Source organism: Crocuta crocuta, unplaced genomic scaffold (genome assembly GCF_008692635.1).
Source record: "Crocuta crocuta isolate KB4526 unplaced genomic scaffold, BGI_CrCroc_1.0 scaffold118, whole genome shotgun sequence".
Classification (NCBI taxonomy): domain Eukaryota; kingdom Metazoa; phylum Chordata; class Mammalia; order Carnivora; family Hyaenidae; genus Crocuta; species Crocuta crocuta.
The window spans coordinates 14282822-14305373 of NW_027551558.1; the positions used below are offsets into that span (position 1 = coordinate 14282822).

At 35.4% G+C, this 22552-nt stretch overlaps 1 protein-coding gene across 3 annotated transcripts in view; it reads left to right on the forward strand.

Moving 5' to 3' along the window:
• The window catches only part of FOXN2 (forkhead box N2), a 79557-nt gene extending 65364 nt beyond the window's left edge, over positions 1-14193 (forward strand). For all 3 annotated transcript variants that reach the window (XM_077749155.1, XM_077749154.1, XM_077749156.1), the window contains exons 5-6: positions 7203-7271; positions 9779-14193. In XM_077749155.1, coding sequence (XP_077605281.1) covers positions 7203-7271; positions 9779-10302 — 593 coding nt within the window. In that variant the 3' untranslated portion in view covers positions 10303-14193. The remainder of the gene's footprint in view (positions 1-7202; positions 7272-9778) is intronic.
• The last annotated feature ends 8359 nt before the right edge of the window (positions 14194-22552 follow it).

The window sequence follows — 22552 nt, forward strand, 5'->3', positions numbered from 1 at the left end:
TATAGAAAAAGCTGTCCAAACCCTGTATTAGAATATAGTTCAAAATATTTCTTTTATATGTTAAGTGGAAAGAACTTTAAGAAGGTAACAAGTTAACTTTCAGAATTTTGTAGATGACTTTTTAAAAGTATATCAAAATTCTGAATTAGTATTTTCCCCTACTCATAGTTAATATTATAAATTAGTGATGTATTAACATAAGGTTTTCTAGCGTTGTTGCTTTAGGGCCTGGAAACATTTCTAGGGCACTTAAAACCAGAAATCCTCAGACCAAAAGCCTTTCTGTGTATCAGATATATTTTGGCTCTTTGAAACTGCACTAAACCAAGCCTAGGAAGCACTGTGATGATGGGCTGTAAAATAAGGAAGGGAAAGAGTATGAAAAAGCTCAAGAGAACTCTGGAAGGAAGTTAAGCATTTGTTTCAGATAATGTTCTGGCTTAACATAAGACAAGTATCCATTTTCTTATTCCCTGCATGGGCAAATGTGCTTTCTCTTTCAGGTAGGTATTACCAAAACTCATTTTTTTTTTAATCTGGGTAAGTTCTGACCTTTAGTCTTTCAAGGTCAATTCATATGCAAATTTTGAGACCGTTTTCTTTGTGAATTCTGGGTTTATTTAGAATCTCTTCTTGCTCTTATGCCATTCCATCCTAATTCTGCTTCCTTTGGGGAACAGACGGTTCCACAACTTTTCTTTTGCTAGTTTTAGCCACAGGTTTTCATAACTGGATCATAGGCACTTCTCCTTCATCTAACAACTTGTACACATGGTTCATCATCTCTCCAGTGCTGCTAACAGCTTACTTCCCTCCATTTCTATACTGGTGAGTCTTAGGCCTGGTAATAATTAACTTGGGGAGAATGCTTGGTGTTCTAGGTTGAAACAAATGCAGGCCTATCCTGGAATAGAATATACAATTCTTATGAGTTTTAAGAGGAAAACATAAGACCAAACAAAAACTTCTGAAAATTTATATTTAAATCAGGTTGCTTTAGGGTAGATTAATAGACTGATGAGGAAATTTGCTTTTTTTCTCTCTCTTGATATTTTTCTAGGGAAAAGTTTGAAAAAAACACACCACTAAATGGACTAAACATTCACCTGTTTATTCTATAAGTTATTGTTGAATTCCCACATAGTGCCAAGCAATATATGGGTACTTTGAGATATACAGAGATTAAAGAGACCCAGGCCCTGCTCTCAAAAACCATACAGTTTAATTGAAGAGGGTGGATGAGAGTTATGCAGAGTACACTGGGAAAAAAGGAAGTGAGTGGCAAATTAAGCTTCGAGGTAGGTTAGGAAAGGCCTCTTAGAGAACAAAGTGTGGTGCTTGAGCCAGACCTGAAAAGTTGGGGGAATGCTTGACCTTGTTGGAGGGTATCTGCTGGGAACCACAGGCAAATGAGTATGGCTGAAGCCTAGGAGTATAAAAGAAGATTGGGTAGCCTTGGTCCAGTAGCTGTAGAGGTGATCATTTAGCATGTGCAAAGCAAATGAAGAAGTTTAAGCAAGCATTAGCCAAATCAAGGAGAACTTACTTAGTGTAAGGAGTTTGAACTTTTTCCTATAAATATAACATTAATTAGCACTGAGTTTCTTACTATGATGCTTTGAATGCATCATCTCATTTAATCCTTATAACTCTTTGAGGTATTGTTACCTCCTTTTACAAATACAGAGACTGAAGTTTGGAGAGATTAAATAACTTTCTCAAGGCTACACAACTAGTAAATGGCATACAAGGAATTCAGAAACCTGCACTCCCACCGTGTGTGACACACATGGGTTGCTGGTGAAGGTCTCTAAAGAATGAGGCAACATTGTCAGTATTGTGTTTTGGAAAGGTTACTTTGGTGTCATTGAGTTTCAGTATGAGAAACCAATATTATATTCACTTATCACCTCATGGAATCATCTTTACTAATCATTATGTTATAGCTACCTTTAAAATACATAAGAGCCATAGGAATTAGAGAAACAGTCACTGCCATCCAGAGTAGGTGCAGCAGTTCGTTTAAACTATCTCTTGCTCACCTTTCAATGACTAATTTTATGTGCCAATATTTATGTTGACGGGATTGTATAACAGGGCAGGAGGTATAGGAATCTCATTGAGACCGGAAAACAAAACCTTTTTTTATCAATATTTTCGATTGGTATTAAGTTTGGAATAAATTCATCTACTTAAATATTGAACTTAAAAATTAAGTGCTAGGTAGCAAGGATACATTAGTGAACAAAGGCAACAAAAATGGAACTTACATTCTAGTTAGTAAATTTTAGTATTTCTACTTAAGCACTAGTATACTTTAAGCAAATACAAATTTTAGGCAGTTAATGATGTTAGGAGCTAAGTGCAAATTTAAGGTTGCAAAATTTAAGGTTGCAAATTAGCATAATTTGTATCTTCATAGAAATGAAAGTAAACCAGTGGTCCAAGCAGCTTAAAATATCATTAGTATCAAAATTGCTCTCCTCTATTAAAGAATCACAATAGACAGGTTCTCCGGGTATTCTGTAAATGTGTATATTAGCTTTGATAGAGGCAATAAGTCCTTCTAGTTATTACTGAGCTTGTAAATATTTAAATTCTACCTCTATGGTTCTCATAGCATTCCTTAAGCAAATGGATTGAGAATCAGGTAACAGAAATGTGGTAGTTTGTGTTATAGCCCTCACTTTGGGGCATGTGGGTGGCTCAGTCAGTTAAGTATCCTGCTCTTGGTTTTAGCTCACGTCATGATCTGGTTCATGAGTTCGAGCCCCACATCAGGCTCTGTGCTTATGGCATGGAGCCTCCTTGGGGTTCTGTCTCTTCTTCTCTCTCAAAAATTCTCACTTTCACATAGCTGAACCTAGTGTCTTTTAATTTTTTTCTGAATGACCGTTCATAATTTCCCAGCATCAAACCCACTGAAATACAAGCCAGGACATACAAATGAACACTTATGATGGAAATTTATTTGAATCGGTATTAAATCAGTAGCAGGTTTTGAACTGCAGTCAGAACTATGAAGGAAAAAAGAGAAATAATATGACTTTGAACTAATTTTTTTAAATTACTATTTGGATGGCTCTCATGACTCTAATGACAAATGACTTTCAACTAGAAATGAATTATTTGTTTAATCTAAATAGTGCCAGAAAATATATACAGAAGACTTTATAAGAGCACCAAATTTTTATTCTTTATGAACTGGACATGTTAGATAACCTAGGCTTATAGTATGTTTCTTAAAAACACAGAGCTACCTTTTAAATAGTAGAAAGTATTGTCAGTGAAAATACAACATTGTGAAGTATTTTTAATTGTGGCAATAAGTAAGTCTTCAGTTTGATTTTAATAGCAAAACAGATTGGGTACTCTAAATTAAAATTGTTTGTAAACTCTACACACAGAGCGAGTTTTTGTTGTTTTTGTTCCAAGACTATACCTTGGACAAATCATTGGTAATCAGGTATTCTTGGTTACTAAGTGTTTTGGGTCATTTCTCTTGCAGTTAGACTTTTTTCCGGAGTTAATTGGCAAGGCAATATGGAAAGCACACTTAGAAAATTCTAAACCAAACAAATCAGATACAGATAAAATCCTTTTGCAAGGAAGATTTTGGTTTCATGAAGTGAATTTCATGTGGGAGAGTTCAAATTAATTTGGCTATAATCTATACAAGAAATAAATGTATTTAAGAAATACTTTTCCTGTCCTTCTGCTGTAAAGAAATAGTACCTAATTTTGTTATCGTTTTTAAATATTTGGAAACTAAAAAAAGAAATGGTGTTCATGCAGTTTTCTTATGTTGTCAGGATAAGCCTCATCAATTTTCTTTATTTTAGGTATTATATTTCAGAAATATGACTCCTTGAGTTCTAGTGGAAGTTTACTATGGGAGGTTAAGCTAGAGGTACACTGTTTTTTGATAAGGTTTTACAGGTACTTCATTTATAAGATTATAAATGTCCTGAAATTGTTTCCTCATCACAATGTATTTCAGTGTTAGATTCTCCCTCACCACCAGCCCCCTGCCCCCCTTTTTACTAAAATTGGAAATGAGGTAGAACTTTTTTTATTAAAAGAAAAATTATTTCATAGAGCAGGAATCTCTCTGTAGGGTTTTTGCATAGTGCCATTCAACATGTGCCCTGCACAAGGACACGTGGCTGAGACAGTGAGTGGAGTCTGAAATTCAGCCCGCACTCCAGTCTTCAAGCTGTGTGCCTTCATACAGGGAAGCAGTCACCGGGAGGCAGAGTTGCTTTTTTCCAGTTCATACAGAGATACAATATGGGCTAGAGTCTGCACTTTTTTTTTTCTTCAGAGACATGTTAGAATACTGAGCTCTATCGAATTGTAGTCACATCTCATTCTAAAAGACCAGAATTGGAGAGATCTTTGTTTTGCTAATATCTTGGCTATGATATGGGAATTACTGATTAAAATTTTTTTTTACTTTTCTGGGGCGCCTGGGTGGCTTAGTCAGTTAAGCGTCCGACTTTCGCTTAGGTCATGATCTCGCGGTTCGTGGGTTCAAGCCCTGCGTTGGGCTCTGTGCTGACTGCCAGCTCAGAGCCTGGAGCCTGTTTCAGTCTGTGACTCCCTCTCTCTCTGACCCTCCCCTGCTCACGCTGTCTCTCTCTCTCTCTCTCTCTCTCTCTCTGTCTCTCTCTCCTAGAAATAAATTTAAAAAAAAAAAGAAAATTTTTTTTTACTTTTCTGTCTTGAAATACTTTTCCTTCAGATATCTATATGGCTTCTTTTTCTCATCTCCCAGAGATCTTTGTTCAACTGTTGTCTCTTGTTGAGGCCTTCTCTAACCTCTGTATTTAAAATTGCAAGCACCAGGGCGCCTGGGTGGCTCAGTAGTTAAGCGTCTGACTTTGGCTCAGGTCATGATCTCACAGTTCATGGGTTCAAGCCCCATGTTAGCCTCTGTGCTCACAGCTCAGAGCCTGGAGCCTGCTTCAGATTCTGTGTCTCCATCTCTCTCTGCCCCTCCGCCGCTCGCTCTCTATCTCTGTCTCTCAAAATAAAATAAAGACATTAAAAGAAAAAAGTTTTTTTTAAATAAAATAAAATTCGGTGCCTGAGTGACTCAGTCGGTTAATCATCCGACTTCGGCTCGGGTCATGATCTCACGGTTCGTGGGTTCAAGCCCCGTGTCAGGCTCTGTGCTAACAGCTAGCTTAGAGCCTGGAGCCAGCAATTTAAAAAAATGTTTTTAATAAATAAAATAAAATTACAACCACCTTTCTCAACACTCTCTATCTCCCTTTCGTCTTAATTTTTCTCCCTAGTGTTTATCACCTTGTAACATATTGTGTTTTAATTATTCCTTTGTGTTCTGAGAGGTTAAGGGTTTTCCTGTTTTGTTTTTTTGCTGTATTCCCACAACCTGGAACGATGTCTGGCTCATGACAGGACACTCAGTTTATTGAGTAACAGAATAGAGAATTTCCAGTATATTCTGTAAATTTCTGCAGAACTTCCTACTCTAGCCATGGATACTTAGTAAGTATTAAGGATTGATGATAGAATACAAATTGAAGGCCTGGGTTCTAAAAGTAGACTATTGAGGTTCAAGTTCCATCTCTATCATTCCTAGAGACCCCTCTGTGTTTTGTTTTGTTTTGTTTTGCTTTTTCATTTTTAAGATGGAAATACACTAATAGTATGCACATTACAAGTTGTGAGGATGAGATGAGTTACTAATACTTGCAACGTGTTAAGCCCATTGATAATGTTAGTTAGTTATTTGGTGATAATAACTTAATCTAAGGAAAGGAGGGCAAAGAGATCTACTTTATTATTTACACATTTATCAAGGACCTACTACTATGTTGTGGAACATAGAGGATAAGACACAGTTCCTACCTTAAGCTGGCAGTCTAACTGGGGAGGAATTCATATAGAGACTAGTGTTTCACAAGGTCACAGATTATTTAAGGGGAAAGAGCTAGAGTATTGTGTGCTCCTTTGTAACAACCATCTTCTGATTTACTTAAGTCTGTTTGGTAAAGTCCATAACAATAACCTTTTCTGCCTTCACAGAGTTTATAGTCAGGTTGGGGAGAAGACAAGTTAATACCCTTATGGCCTTATTATGTAGAATAACTTTATAATTAGATATTACAAATAAAATGGAAAACTTTGGGATAACAAAAATTTTCTGGCTTTGAGACAGAAATGGGAAGTTTCAAATCTAAATCTTATTTTCAACATCCTTTATAATCTAAAATTTCTAGATATTTTTCTAACTTTTCCTTCAGGTTTAAATTGTACCATTTCACTTTTATTTAATTACAGTTATTTAGAATAATAGATCACCAAGATGGAGAGGAACTTTCAGTAGAAAAGTAGATATGAGAGCATAATGACTATCTGGAGTAGACCTGCTGATTTTCTCAGCCTTTTAAAGTCCTTTTTTTATAGAATATCCATAATTATGTTTGCCCTTTTATGTATTATATAAATCTATATAGTACTTGTAGACCCATATATAATTATGATTAAAAACATTGCTAATGCTTTTGTGCCAGCAATAATTATTCATTTAGCATTTGTAGATTCACATGATCTAGACTGACCAAGTACATATACTTTTAACTCCTGTAACTAGCATGTAATTAATGAAACACTTCATGACTACATGTATGCCCAGGTAAGGTTATTTTTTTTAATGCTAAAAAGTAATGCCTTTGTGTACGTTTTTAATTACAGTTGACGTTTGAACAATGTGGGGGTTAGAGGTGCTGACCTCTGCCTCCTTTCCCCATGCAGTTAAAAATCCGTGTATAACTTGATTCCCTAAAAACTTAACTACTAATAGTGTACTATTGACTGGAAGCCTTACTGATAACATAGTCGATGAACACCTATTTTGTATGTTATCTGAATTATATACTGTATTCTTAAAGTAAGCTAGAGAAAAGAAAATGTTATTAAGAAAATTATAATCAATTTTATGATCTCTAGTACCTTGCAGTTTTCCTTTATTCAGTTCTGTTCACAAAACTGTTCATAATTTTAAGTGAACAGAAACAGATTACAGTATAATATGTGTCTCATTTTGGTGTGTGTGTGTGTGTGTATGTGTATCTAAGCCACACCACATCTGAATTTCGGTTACCTTTGCAAATCCTTAAAATGCCCTCTCTTTTATAAAGAACATTAATATTGATCCTGTTTTCCTTTTTCAGAATCTGATATTGATGCTGCCACCGCAATGATGCTTTTAAATACTTCTATAGAACAAGGAATTTTAGAATGTAAGCAATCCTGTTTTTCTTCTTAAAATACATTTTGTGAGTGCTTTTTCAAATGTAATGTAGAATGCAAAATATTTAAATGTTATAGGCAAAGTCGTTTTTTTCCAACTAACTTGTGTTTTCATCTGAATTTTTTTCAGCAACGGTGAGACATTGTGAGCAATATGTGAGCAATTATGATATTAAGTTTAATACTGTTATCTTTTTACATGGACCAAGAAACAAATAAATAGCATATATAAGAATTAAGCTTGAGGTTTTAAAAGTAAAAATGAAAGCCATAAATAAGAAAATATAGGAAAGTATATTTATAACCTAAAAATAGGAAAACCCTTGAGATACAGGTGCAAAATCCATAAAAGAAAACATGGGTAAATTTAATTAAACATCAAAATTTTGGAGCCCTGACAAAAAAGAGACCTCTTAAGCAAAATACTGAGAGAACATTTTTTACTATGTATATAACAAAAGATTAATATTGAATATATGTATTGAAAAGGATTCTAGAAGAAAGAAATAAAAAAGCTCAACAGGAAAGCCAAGAAAATAATATGAATTAGGTAGGTCTCAGAGAAGGAAATAAAGTAGACAATACACATTTGAAAAGATAAGCAACTTGTCTAGAAGTCAGGGAAATGCAAAATGCAACAATATTGATATAATACCTTCTTGTCTGTGAGATTATGAAAAATTAAAATAATTGATAATATCAGGTGTTTATTGTGGGAACTGGATATTGTCACACACACTAGGATGTAAATTAGTACACCCATTTTGGAGGGCATTTTGAAAATACCAGTTACAGATGCCAATCAAAACCACAGTGAGATCTCATACCAGAATGTCTAGTATCAAAAAGATAAGAAGTAACAAGTATTGATGAGAATGTAGAGAGAAGGGAACCAGCTGTTGGTGGGAATGCAAATTGGTGCAGCCACTATGGAAAACAATGTGGAGGTTCCTCAAAAACCTAAAAATAGAGGCACCTGTGTGGCTTACCCGGCTGAGTGTCCCACTCGATTTTAGCTCAGGCCATGATCACGCAGTTCCTGAGATTGAGCCCCGCATCAGACTCTGTCTGACAGTACAGAACCTGCTTTGGATTCTCTCTCTCTCCGTCTCCGTCTCAATATAAATAAATAAACATTTTAAAAATTTAAAAAAAAAAACTAAAAATAGAAGTACCATGCTATCCAGTAATTCTACTTCTGGGTATTTACCCAAAGAAAACAAAAATGCTAATTTGAACAGATACATGCATCCCTGTGTTTATTGCAGCATTATTTACATAACCCAAAATAAGGAAGCAACTTGTGTCCATCGATACAGAATGGATAAAGATGTGATAGATATACACAATGGAATGTTACTCACCCATAAAAAAGAATGAAATCTTACCATTCTTGACAACCTAAAGGCACCTAGAAGGCTATATACTAAGTGAAATAAGCCAAACAGACAAATTCCATATGATTTTATTTATATGTGAAATCTAAAAAACAAACAAATGAAGAAACAAAAAACAGAAACAAATTTATAAATACAGAGAACAAACTGGTGGTTACCAGAGGGAAGGAAGGTGGGGGGGAATGGATGAAATAAGTGGAGGGAATTAAGAAGTTTCAAATTTCCAGTCACAAAATAAATAAATTATAGGGGAATGAAAAGTGCAGCATAGGGAATATAGTCAATAATATTGTAATAACTTTCTATGTTGACTACACTTATAGTGAGCATTATGTATCGAATTGTCAAATTACTGTATTGTACTCCTAAAACTAATATAATATTGTGTGTCAACTATAATACTTCAGTTAGAAAATATACCAATAATAATTTGAAATGCGTGTATTCTTACTTAACACTTCTGTTTCTTGGTATCCTAGAAAAATATTTGCATATGTGTAAGAGAAAACATCAGAAGGATTTTCATTGCAGTTCTTCATAGTAGTGAAAAATTGGGAAAACCTAAATATCAACAAGGAAGTGGTTATCTAAGTAGTGATACATTCTTATCGAGGCATTCTGTACAAGCAGCTCAAAATAATTATATTTTTGATGGAAAGGTCAAGACGTTTCATTAAGTGGTTTTAAAATGTTTCAATTAGGGGCACCTGGGTGGCTCAGTTGGTTAAGCGTCTGACTTCAGCTCAGGTCATGATCTTGTGGTTCATGACTTCGGCCTCTCATCAGGCTCTGTGCCTGGAGTCTGTTTCAGAATCTATGTTTCCCTCTCTCTGTGCTCCCTACCCCACTTATCCTCTGTCTCTCTCTCTCTTAAAAATAAATAAACATTAAAAAAATTTTTAAGTCTAAAAAAGTAAAATGTTTCAAAATTAATACCTACAGGATGATATGATCTGCATAAAAAAAGAAACAAGCAAACAAAAATCTATAAAACATTACTGACTTAAAGCATACTACTCAGGAATGATACAGTAGTTTAAATGGCCTATTCTTGCAGTCAAATGCATTTGACCTATCGATGGATGTCTTCTTTACAACAGGTGAGAAGCCTCTTCCTCTTAAAACAGCAGTGCAAAAAAAGAGGAGTTACAGCAATGCATTCAGTCATCCCAGTACTATGCGCCTGCAAGAGAGTGATTCTTTAGCCACAAGCATTGATCCAAAAGAAGACCACAATTACAGTGCGAGTAGCATGGCAGCACAACGCTGTGCATCCAGGTCTAGTGTGTCTTCTTTGTCCTCTGTGGATGAGGCGTATGAATTTATCCCAAAGAGTAGCCATGTGGGAAGTGATGGCAGTGAAGGATTTCACAGTGAAGAAGATACAGATGTTGATTATGAAGATGATCCTCTTGGAGACAGCGGCTATGCGTCACAGGCTTGTGCCAATACCTCTGAAAAAGGGCAGCCAGGCAAAAAGATGCGTAAACAGTTATGTCAAGAAATTGATGAGGAGCTCAAAGAGGCAGCTGGATCTCTGCTCCACCTTGCTGGAATTCGTACCTGTCTGGGTTCCCTAATAAGTACTGCAAAGACACAAAATCAAAAGCAGCGGAGAAAATAGAAATATTTACTAGTGTGAAATTATTTTAAAGTGTGGCAATACTCTTCTACTTAATTCTTTATAAGGGATATCAAAGCCATAATGGACTTCTTTTGTTTGAGGGTGGGGGAGGGGTGCTAATTGTTTATTTCAAAATGTTTGTTTTAATATCTATTAAATAATTGCTGTTAGGAACATGCCCAATCATAGATATGATGCCAACTTTTGTGATAAGTGTCTCCAAGATTTGGAAATTTTTTATGTAAGAAAATCCACAGCCTCTGTCTTAAAACTTGTAGGAAAAATCTTTTATTCTGTTAATATGTAAAGTGTAAGAATTGGCAACTCTGTAACCTTTTTTCATTTTCTTTTCCAGTCTGTATTAACTATAGTTGCTGATCCAGCTAAAATTTTTGCTGAGGTCTTTCTCATGTACTCCTCTCTGGACACATGCAATCCAGTAGAATGAGATTTGGATTTTTTATTTTGTCTTAATTTTTGTTTTAATTACTTTTTGTTGAAGCGTGGACAAAGTGGAGTATAAATTGGAAAAGGTCCTAGATGTCTAGAAAGTTCCTTTTGGTTATATAGGCAGAAAGTACAGCAAAGAGTTCTGAGATTTAGAAAAGGCAATTTTGTGGTATAATCTCATCTAAGAACACTCCAGTTCCTACTACAATGTTGTCTTTGATTTCTTTTTTTTACTTCTCAAATATTGCATAACATTTATTGGGGCCTTTTGTTTGTTCCCTAAGTGCTTTGTAACCATTGTTTGAATTTTAGCCACTAGCTACATTTGTTGAGTAGAAACAATCCAATGAGAGGACATAGCCATAAAGTGTGTTGTGGAGTTAATGCCCATTTGACACACTTTTTGCAATAAGAGAATCTTTCATTTGCTTGTTAAATGGACTGCATTCTGAGAATTTTGCATTAGGAATGGGGTGTAATCTAATATGATCATTTTGAATAGTTACATCATCATAAATAAAAGTAGATCCTTTAGGGAAAAAACTTCTCTCCAAGATTTGTAGGAATTAAATTTGTATGTATTCCTAATTGAAATTGAAAGTATTTAACAAAACTGTAGAGACAATATACCTTCAGGGGTTTTAAAATTCATACAAAATTAATCTTACACACTTCGTCTTTTGGAGGAGACTGTGTAATTCATATTATGTGCCATTTATTCCATGCTGAAAGATTTTATATTGCTGTTCCAAATGTGCATTGACTAAGGCATTTTAAGTATTTGATCCAATCTGCTTCTATGAGACATTTTTTTCATATCATTTTTATAGTTTGACTATATATTATTTAGAAAGAACACAAGATACTAATAAAACTAAACTTTATTACATATATTTTTTTACAGTGGTGGAAGCAACTTTCCAAAAGTCCAATTTATCTCATGGTACATACATTCTGTCTTATAACAATGACCTTGTTTTCATTTTCCTGATAATTTCATATACACGTACACACACGCGCACACACACACACACATACATACATTCACAAATAGGCTCATGATTTGGCTTAGTTACTTTCAGCTATTTTATGACTAAAGCATTTTCTTGGAGAGTGTGTGTGTGTGTGTGTGTTTAAGAGACAAATATTTTTATTCTAACTTACAAATTTTATTTGGGTAAAACTGTCAAATGAGAAGCCTAAAGAAAACATCTTTTTCAGTTGGCAAAGCTTTAAGCCAGGGATAACAACATTAGTATTATCTGTCTTGTTTCCATGTTAATTGTAATTGAACCTGGGTAGCACATTAATAGAATTGATGCTGTTGAAATATGGTAATTTTTTAATTTGTTGCTAACAAAAAATAGTCTTTAAGTAGGCAGGATGAGGTATTTGCAGTTTTTGTTCTTCATATATGTCACATCTACTACAGAAAATGGCTAATTCAAGTTACCACCTTTTACTGTAGACAATGATGTAACACACAAAAAAATGCTTTTACCACAGTATAAATAGTACACAGATTTTCAAAATCATTCTAACAATATCTTGAAGCTATTTACCAAGGCCCTCTGCATAGACCTTAGGAACAGTGTTTCAGTGATCTGGTTCCAGTTTATTGTATTCTACTGAAATTCAGTACCACAGATCCTCCTCTGGTTCCTGTCCGTTCGTTCTTACTCTTCATAAACAGAGGAAAATGATCTAAAGAGGGGGAGAGTTGTTCCCACTCTGAGAGGGATCTTCAGAGTTATTTTTGGCTTAATATAAATAATTCTTTAAACTTCTTTCTCTCCCTCTTCATCTACTCTTCCTGAAAATTTAAAAGTTAATATGCATCACTAGCAAGGACAATAAACACTTTCTTACTAGAAATGAACAGGAAGAAATCACACAGTATTTTACACTTACCTCCTAAACAATTCAGTGCATCACTCTACGTTTGCTGATTTACCAAGACAGTTATTTTAAAGGGGAAGTACCTTTTTAATTATGGTTCTCCCATTATTTCATAGGTATTATGATCTCATTCCTCAGGTGTGTTGAGATAAAAACATGGCTAATAACCACCCAATTAAATATATATTTCTAATAATATACTCATAAGAAATTTTACTGTAGCAAAAATTTGGCAATCTCAGAGAGGTTATATATGTTCCAGCATATTTTAAGACTGATTTAAGCTAACATAATTTGCCTTATATTGATATAAATTGTTACAACCAATTCCCACTTACAGTAGATTTCTAGCAAAAGTTTTGGCTCAGCACAATTAATTTTCACCTTTCACATCCCAAATAGAATCAGTGTTTCTTGAATCTAGATTTTTGAAATTTATTTGTGCAATATATTACTAAATTCATTAATATTTTATTTTACCTTTCAGATTCAGAGAAAGAAAACATGACCTGTATTCATGGAAAGAATTATTGGTGGATCGCCTCCTTTTTCCCACCTTTGAGTCTTTCCTTTCCTCCCTGTAGCCAGCATGACTTCTCTGAACTTAGAGTCCCTTGTATATAATAAGGTTTAGAATATAAATATTTTCTTTTGCTACTTTCTGAGGCATTATGTAAAGGGTTCATAGTAGGTGGTCAATTAAATACATGTTAGCATGAATTCAAAGGTAGACAAAGTGTTAAGGAGGGCATGTGTGTGTCTTGGTAGACCAGGAGCCTTTCCCAGCAATTTAAGCAACAGATGTGAATACTTCACAAAGCTGTAAAGACTTTTGTCTTAAATACTACAGTAAGTTAACAACCTTTTGTGAAGACCATAGCATTTAATTAAGAAATCTTGAGGCTTTCTGGTTTACATATACTTTATAGTTTTTGTTGTTGTTGTTGTTGTTATTTCAAAATGTGTAAGCTTTGATTTAAACAAAGTTTACTTCACTGTGTTAATGATGTACTCAAAATATTTATTGAAAGACAAAGTAGAGTATTTTAATGTTATACCTGCCATTTTTTCTTAAAGCACATTTTTTTTCATCTAACTGCCAGTGCCATTGTCAAAATTTGTTTTTAAAATTGTACATTTCTTATTAAACTAAGTGCTTAATTTTAAAGTATTATGTTGCCATCATATAGTGTATAAAAATGTATAATTGCCAATTTACTGTAACTATTATTTATTTTTAAATGTAAGTGTAAGAATGCTTTCTGATTCAAGAAATTTGAGTTATTGAACTGATTTCCTTATCCTCTTTTCTAATGTAGCATAAAAATTGCCCTGAGTTTGAGTTATAACTGCCAGTAGATGACCAGTCACAAATGAACCACTTCTCAGTTGCCAGTCTTTGCTCATATTAAAAGCAACTTAACAGATATTTAGTTTTTGTATCTAATCTCTGATTATTACAATGTTTATAAAGTTTATTTTTACCAAAGAGATGCAATTCATTATGATAAAGTATTGCAGAATAAACCTTGTTTTATAACATTTTTGTGCTTTCTCTGTTCTTTCGGGGTGTGTAGTGTAGATGTAAGTAAGTGGCTCATACTTCTGCATACACACACCCTTCCCATTTTGGTGTTACAAAGTTGAAGTCATACAAATGAAAAATAAAATTTGAATTTAAGAATTTTTAAAAAGTTTTTTCGTAATATTGTTTTTCCTAGTGTTACAGGCCATCTTAATCATTCTGAAAGCTAAAATAGTGTTAATTAAATTATTCCCTCGCTAGGGTGCCTGGGTTGCTCAGTCGGTTAAGGTTAAGCACCCAACATTTGATTTCAGCTTGGGTCATGATCTCATGGTTTGTGAGACAGCCCTTAGTGTAGAGCCTACTTGGGATTCTCTTCTCTGCCCCTGATCCACATACACAAACTCTCTCAAAAATAAATAAATAAACTTAAAAACAAAATTATTCACTTCTTGAAAAAGATTCACTTATTTTCCTATACATATGTATATATATGTTATTTTGAAATAATAGGAAAGATTCAGAATATGAAATTACTAAGATTATTGCTAAATACAGTAATAGTGTTATGGGATGCCTGGGTGGCTCAGTCAAGCATCTGACATCGGCTCAGATCATCATCTCAAAGTTGGTGAGATCAAGTCCTGTAGCAGGCTCTCTGCTGTCTCTCCCTTACTCTGCCAATTCCTCAATCTCTCTCTCTCTCTCTCTCTCTCTGAAAACTAAATAAAACATTAAAAAATAAATACAGTAATGTTACTTCAACAATACCCAGTAATACTATGGGTTTAAAAATTGGGGCATCCATTATGAAGCAATCTACAACCAACATCTTTTTTTTTTTTTTTTAAGTAACTGAGGCACGATTTTTTTTAATTTACCCAAAGTTACATGATTTCAAAGTGGCGAGCAGGCAGTCAGGCTGCTGGAGCAGGCATCAACTTCCATGCCACACTACCCCTCTGCCTGCCCTCTTTTTTTTTTTTTTTTACAAATAGTTTGTCAAATTAGTTTCCACATAACACCCAGTGCTCATCCCCACAAGTGCCCTCCTCCATGCCCATCCCTCCTCCCCCCCACATCCATCAGTCCTCAGTTTTTGTCAGCATTCAAGAGTCTCTCATGGTTTGCCTCTCTCCCTTTCCCCCACCATTTCCCCCCTTCTCCCCCTTGTTCCCCCGTCAAGTTCCTCCTAATCCTCCTATACGTGCAAACATATGATATTTGTCCTTCTCTGCCTGACTTATTTCGCTCAGCATAACACCCTCAAGGTCCATCCACGTTGCTACACATTACAACCAACATCTTAATTTTAATCTCCCTGCCTCCCACTTCCCTTTGAAGTTCTGTGCTGGTAATTTTTATTTATTTGTTTAGTTTTGTCCTTGCAACAACTTTTTTTTTAATTTTTATTTGATTTATATTTTTAATTTACATCCAAGTTAGTTAGCATATAGCGCATCAATGATTTCAGGAGGAGATTCCTTAATGCCCTTTACCCACCCATCTAATCCATCCCCCCTTCCACAACTCCTCCAGTAACCCTCTTTCCTCCATATTTAAGAGTCTCTTATGTTTTGTCCCCCTCCCTGTTTTTATATTATTGTTGCTTCCCTTCTCTTATGTTCATCTGTTTTCTATCTTAAGGTCCTCATAGGAGTGAAGTCATATGATATTTGTCTTTCTCTGACTAATTTCCCTTAGCATAATACTCTCTAGTTCCATCCAGGTAGTTGCAAATGGCAAGATTTCATTCTTTTTGATTGCTGAATGATACTCCATTGTTTATACCACTTCTTTATCCATTCATCCATCAATGGACGTTTGGGCTCTTTCCATACTTTGGCTATTGTTGATAGTGCTGCTATAAACTTTGGAGTGCTTGTTTACCTTCAAAACAACATACCTGTAGCCCTTGGATAAATACCTAGTAGTGTAATTGGTAGGTCATAGGGTAGTTCTATTTTTAACTTTTTGAGGAGCCTCCATACTGTTTTCCAGAGTGACTGCACCAGTTTACATTCCCACGAGCAGTGCAAAAGAGATCCTTTTTCTCCGCATCCTTGCCAACATCTGTTGTTTCCTGTGTTGTTAATGTTAGCCATTCTAACAGGTGTGGTTTTGATTTGTATTTCCTTTATTATGAGTGACGTTGAGCATCATTTAATGTGTCTCTTGGCCATCTCTTCCTTGGAGAAGTGTCTGTTCATGTCTTTAGGCCATTTCTTCATTGGATTATTTTTTTGGATGTTGATTTTGATAAGTTCTTTATAGATTTTGGATACTAACCCTTTACCTGATATGTCATTTGCAAATATCTTCTCCCATTCCGTTGGTTGCCCCTTTTAGTTTTGTTGATTGTGTCCTTTGCTGTGCAGAAGCTTTATTTTGATGAGGTCCCAATCGTTCATTTTTGCTTTTGTTTCCCTTGCCTCCAGAGACATGTTGAGTAAGTTGCTGCAACCAAGGTCAAAGAGGTTCTTGCCTGCTTTCTCCTCAAGAATTTTGATGGCTTCCAGTCTTACATTTAGGTCTTTCATCCATTTTGAGTTTATTTTTTGTATGGTGTAAGAAAGTGGTCCAGGTTCCTTTTTCTGCCTGTCATTGTCCGGTTTTCCCAGCACCACTTGCTGAAGAGACTGTCTTTATTCCACTGAATATGGAATGAGTACTGCTTTATCAAAGATGAGTTGGCCATATGTTTGTGGGTCCATTTCTGGGTTCTCTATTCTATTCCATTGATCTGAGTGTCTGCTTTTGTGCCAGTATGATACTGTCTTGAAGATTACAGCTTTGTAATACAGCTTGAAGTCCAGGATTGTGATGCCTCCTGCTTTGGTTTTCTTTTTCAAAATTGCTTTGGCTGTTTGGGATCTTTTCTGGTTCCATACAAATTTTAGGGTGGTTTGTTCTAGCTCTGTGAAGAATGCTGCTGTTATTTTGATAGGGATTGCATTGAATATGTACATTGCTTTGGGTAGTATCAACATTTTAACAATGTTTGCCCTTCCAGGACCATGGAATATTTTTCTATTTTTTGGTGTCTTCTTCAATTTCTTTTATAAGCTTTCTATAGTTTTCAGTGTATAGATTTTTCACCTCTTTGGTTATGTTTATTCCTAGGTATTTTATGGGCTTTTGTGCAGTTGTAAATGGGATCCATTCCTTGATTTCGTTTTCTGTTGCTTCATTGTTGGTGTACAGGAATTATAGGAATGCAACCAATTTCTGTGCGATGATTTTATATCCTGCCGCTTTGCTGAATTCATGGATCAGTTCTAGCAGTTTTTTGGTGAAATCTTTTGGATTTTCTATATAGAGTATCATGTCATCTTGTGCTCATAATTTAAATGGTATTATCTATGCAGAATTGTTTATTTAAAATAAGTCAAATGAGACAGCCACATTGATTTTAAACTACCATGACCTCTAAGCCCTTGCTCCTTTCAAAGCATCTCTGATACACAAAATCATTTACAAAGCATAGCCATTTGGGAGTTGAGTATTTGTTCCCTAAGAGCTTTGTTCTCACTGTTGCATTCATCTTCTAGCTCATAGTAGTTGTGAAGGAGGAAGAAACATTTAACACCAATTTTAGCAAAACAACTTACTAAAATACGGGTTAAAACACATTTAGTCTTTTCGTCAAAAACTTCAGGACATTCTAATTTTTTAGTTGGAAAGAGAGGTCACAAACGTGCAAAAACTTAGATGTGAAACTATTGAAAATAATGAAAACAATTATTAATCTTAATAAGTGTTATTATGGTTCATGAGGTTTTTTTTACATGTATTTATTTTGAGAGAGACTGCACCTGTATGCACTGGTGAGTGGGGGAGGGCAGAGACCGATGGAGAGAGAGAATCCCAAGCAGGCTTCTCCCTGTCAGCCCAGAGACTGATGTGGGGCTTGATCACACAAACCAAGAGATCATGACCTGAGCCAAAATCAAAAGTTGGACCCTTAACCAACTGAGCTACCTGGGTGCTCCTGCTTCATTAAATTTTTTTTTTTAATTTTTATGTCTTTATTTTGAGAGACAGAGAGCGAGCAGGGGAGGAGCAGAGAGAGGGAGACCCAGAATTGGAGGCAGGCTCCAGGCTCTGAGCTGTCAGCACAGAGCCTGACATGGGGCTCGAACCCACAGACTGTGAGATCATGACCTGAGCCAAAGTCAGACACTTAACCGACTGAGCCACCCAGGCGCCCCTGCTTCATTAAATTTTAAATAAATAACTGTTTAGAAGCTGTCATCTGAAAATTAAAATAGCCATGTGCTACACAGAGAATGTAAACACTTGTGTTTAAGGATAGTTTGTGCTCCAAAAGTTTGTTTACAAATATGTTCTTGGAAAAGTAGAGGTATTTTTCAGTGAACTTCAGGCAAGTTATGATGCTTTATTTACCTCATAATGTAATGGATAAACAACAGTCCCTTCTTAACAAAGTGATTCTTGGGGCGCCTGGGTGGCTTGGTTGGGCGTCCGACTTTCACTTAGGTCATGATCTTGCGGTTCGTGGGTTCGAGCCCCACGTCGGGCTCTGTGCTGACTGCCAGCTCAGGGCCTGGAGCCTGTTTCGGAGTCTGTGTCTCCCTCTCTCTCTGACCCTCCCCTGCTCACGCTGTCTCTCTCTCTCTCTCCTAGAAATAAATAAAAATATTTAAAAAAAAAAAAAGTGATTCTTACACAAAATTTTTGTGTAAGTGGATTTACTTCCATTATACATATTCCACAACCTTGAGATTTGGGTTCAAGTAAATACTTATAAATCAATCCTGTGGAGAAAATTTAATAAAAATGGAAACTAAGAATTGGACAGAAAAGAGACATTTTAGAGAATATTAATGTAAGGAAGAGGTTAGAACTCGAAGCAAAATTGCTATCTAATGGTTGAGAATTCTTAAATGGAGATCACAGTCAGCATAAAGTATTCTACTCTGCAGTTTAACTAAATTTATATGATAATCTTGTATATTAGGAAAGGAATTGAGACAAAAGTCCCCACTCAGTTCTATCAGTGCATTAATCCTGATCACTGAGCTTTAAGTGTTGGATATACAATATGCACTAAGAAACAAAAATAGACAAAACCTCTCCAAAAAATATGTCAATGCAATTGTGAATTGTGATGATCGCTATGAAAGAAAAGATTAGGGGACTATAAAAACATAATGCTTAAACTGAGGTTGTAGGGGAGACTACCCTGAAGAACGTGATTTAAGCTGAGATCTGAAAGAAACAGGTATTGGGACTGAAGGCATAGCATATTGTTCTCAGCAGGAGCAACAGCAATCACAGATCCCTGTGATAGAAAACATGAAATCCTGGGTGAACCAAAAGGTTTCTGTGACTATGAAGCAAAAGGTCTTGCAAAGTCATGTAAGTCAAAGATTTGGGCTTTTAAGAACCATCGNAAAAAGAAAAAAAAAAGAACCATCGGGAAGGAGCGCCTGCATGGCTCAGTCAGCTTAGTTTGTGAGTGAGTCCAACATCATACTCACTGCTGTCAGTGCAGAGCCTGCTTCAGATCCTCTGCTTCCCTCTCTCTCTGCCCCTCCCCTGCTCATGCTGTCTCAAAAATGAGTAAACATTTAAAAAAAACAAAAAGACCTTAGGGAAGCCATTGAGGATGTAAACACTTTAAGAAATTACCCTGATACTTTGACTTGCAGCCATAATTGAGAGGTCCAGACTTAAGCTCCTCTGTAAACAACTAGAAAACTGGACAAAATACATGGAATATGTTTTGATAAGACCAGTAAGAGTGATACGCATCTAGCCAGATTAACTAATGGGAAAAAAGGAGGACCCAAATTAGCAAAATCAGAAATGAAATGAGATATAAGGACAGATCCTATAGATATTAACAAAATGAAAACAAAAGAATATTTAAGAACTTTATGCCAATAAATTCACCAATTGAGATGAAATTAACAAACTTAAATCAAGAAGAAATGGAAATCTGAATAATCTTGTGCCTATTTGTAATTGAATTAATAATTACTAGTAATTAAAACCTTAAAACAAGATGCAATTCCAAAACCATAACCCATGAAAGAAAAAACTTGTAACTTGGACTTGGCTGAAGTTAAAAATGTATGCTCTGTGAAAGTTACTGTTAAGAGAATGGAAAGACAAGCCACAGCCTGGGAGAAAATATTTGCAAAACATATAAAATAAAGAACTGGTATCAAAAATACACAAAAAGCTCTTAAAAATCAATAATAAGAAAACAACACAATTTAAAAATGAGCAAAATATCCAGACACTTTATCAAAGTAGATAAACAGATGGCATATAAACATATGCAAAGACTCTCAACATCATGTCATTAGAGAAATGAAAATTCAGACGGTAAGATAACACTACACCCCTATTAAAATGGCTAAAATCCAAAACACTGACGACACCAAATGCTGACAAGAATGTGGAGCAATTCTCATCCATTGCTGCTGGAAATGTCGAGTACTGCCACTTTGAAAGAAAGGTTGGTGATTTCTTACAAACTAAACATATTCTTAAAGTATGATCAATCATGCTCCAAGTCAGCTGAAAACATGTCCACACAAAAACCTGTGCACAATTCTTATGCAAAACGTATTCAAAATTATCAAAAGTTAGAAGCAACCCAGAAGTCCTTCAATATGTGAATGGATAAACTGTAGTATATCTCCATATATCTATATAAATGATAGCAATATCCATACAATGAAATATTATTCAGCCATAAAAAGAAATAAGCTATTAACATTTCTCCAAGGAAGATATACAAATGGACAACAAGCACATGAAAAGGTGCTAAACATCAGTAATTACTAGGTAAATACGAATCAAAACCACAATGAGATACCACCTCACACTCATTAGGATGGTTACTATTCAAAAAAAAACAAAACAGGGGTACCTGGGTGGTTCAGTTGGTTGATTTCGGCTCAGGTTGTGATCTCACAGTCATGGGGTTGAGCCCCACATCTGACACTGACTGTGGAGCCTGCTTAGGATTCTCTCTGTCTCTCTGTCTCTTTTTCCCTCTTCCCCTCTCCTGCTCATATTGTCTTTCTAAAATTAAAAATTTTTTTTAAAAAAGTAACAAGTGTTGGCAAGTTTGTGGAAAAATTGGAAACCTTGTACACTGTTGGTGGAAATGTAAAATGGTGCAGCTACTATGTAAAGTATATCGAAGTCCCTAAAGAAATTAAAATATAATTACCACATGATCCAACAATTTTACTAGCAAAAAGGGAAACAACTCACGTGTCCACTAGCAGATGAATGGCTAAATAAAATGTGGTATTACACATGCAATGAGATACTATTCGGTCTTAAAAAGGAAGGAAATTTTGACACGTTAATACACAGATGAACCTTGAGGTTATTATGCTAAGTGAAATAAACAAGTTATAAGAAGACGTATACTATATGATTCCACTCCAGTGAGGTACCTCCAGCCATCTAATGATAGAAAGTGAAAGGGCCATTGCCAGGGGCTGTGGGAAGAAGGAAACGAGGAGTTGTTTAAGGAGCATGGGGTTTGAGTTTTGAAAGAAGAGTTCTAGAGATTGGTTACACAACAATGTGAATGTATTTATCACAACTAGGAACAAAAAAGAAAAAGAGATGAGCTATCAAGCCACACACAGACATGGATGAATATTAAATGCATACTGCTAAGTAAAAAGAAGCCAATCTGAAAAAGCGACATACTGTGATTCCTGGAAAAAGTAAAATTATGGAGACAGTGAAGAGACCAGTGGTTGCCAGGGTTTCAGAGGGAGGGAGGGATGAATAGGTAGGGAATTTTTAGGGCAGCAAAACTGCTCTGCATGTTACTGTAATGACGGATACATGTCATTATACATGTGCCTAAACCCACAGAATGTATAAGATAAAGAGTGACCCCTTAATGCGAATTGTAGATTTTAGTTAATAATGACACATTAATGTTGGCTATTGGAATAAATGTACCACCCTAATGTACGATGTCCATAATAGAAGAAACTTGGGGTAGGGGAAAATAGGGCTGGAGGCAGGTATATCAGAACTCTCTGTACTTTCTGCTTAACTTCTCTGTAACCTAAAACTGCTCTAAAAAGTAAAGTCTATTAATTAAAAACAAAGCAAAAGAAAACTGCCAACTGCAAGAGTTCCCGGTGGCCGAAGCTAGAACAATTTAAGCAACAAAATAAACAAAATAGGATTGTCTTACCACCCAAAGTATAAAACAAATATCCATGAGTACACACTGTTATACATAATGATTGAATACATTAATAAATGAGGGAGAAGAGTCCGATGTCCCATACAGAAGAATTCCAAATAGACTGTGCAGACACTCCACTCTAAAGAAGGGGGAGCTAGGCTTTCCTTGTCCTA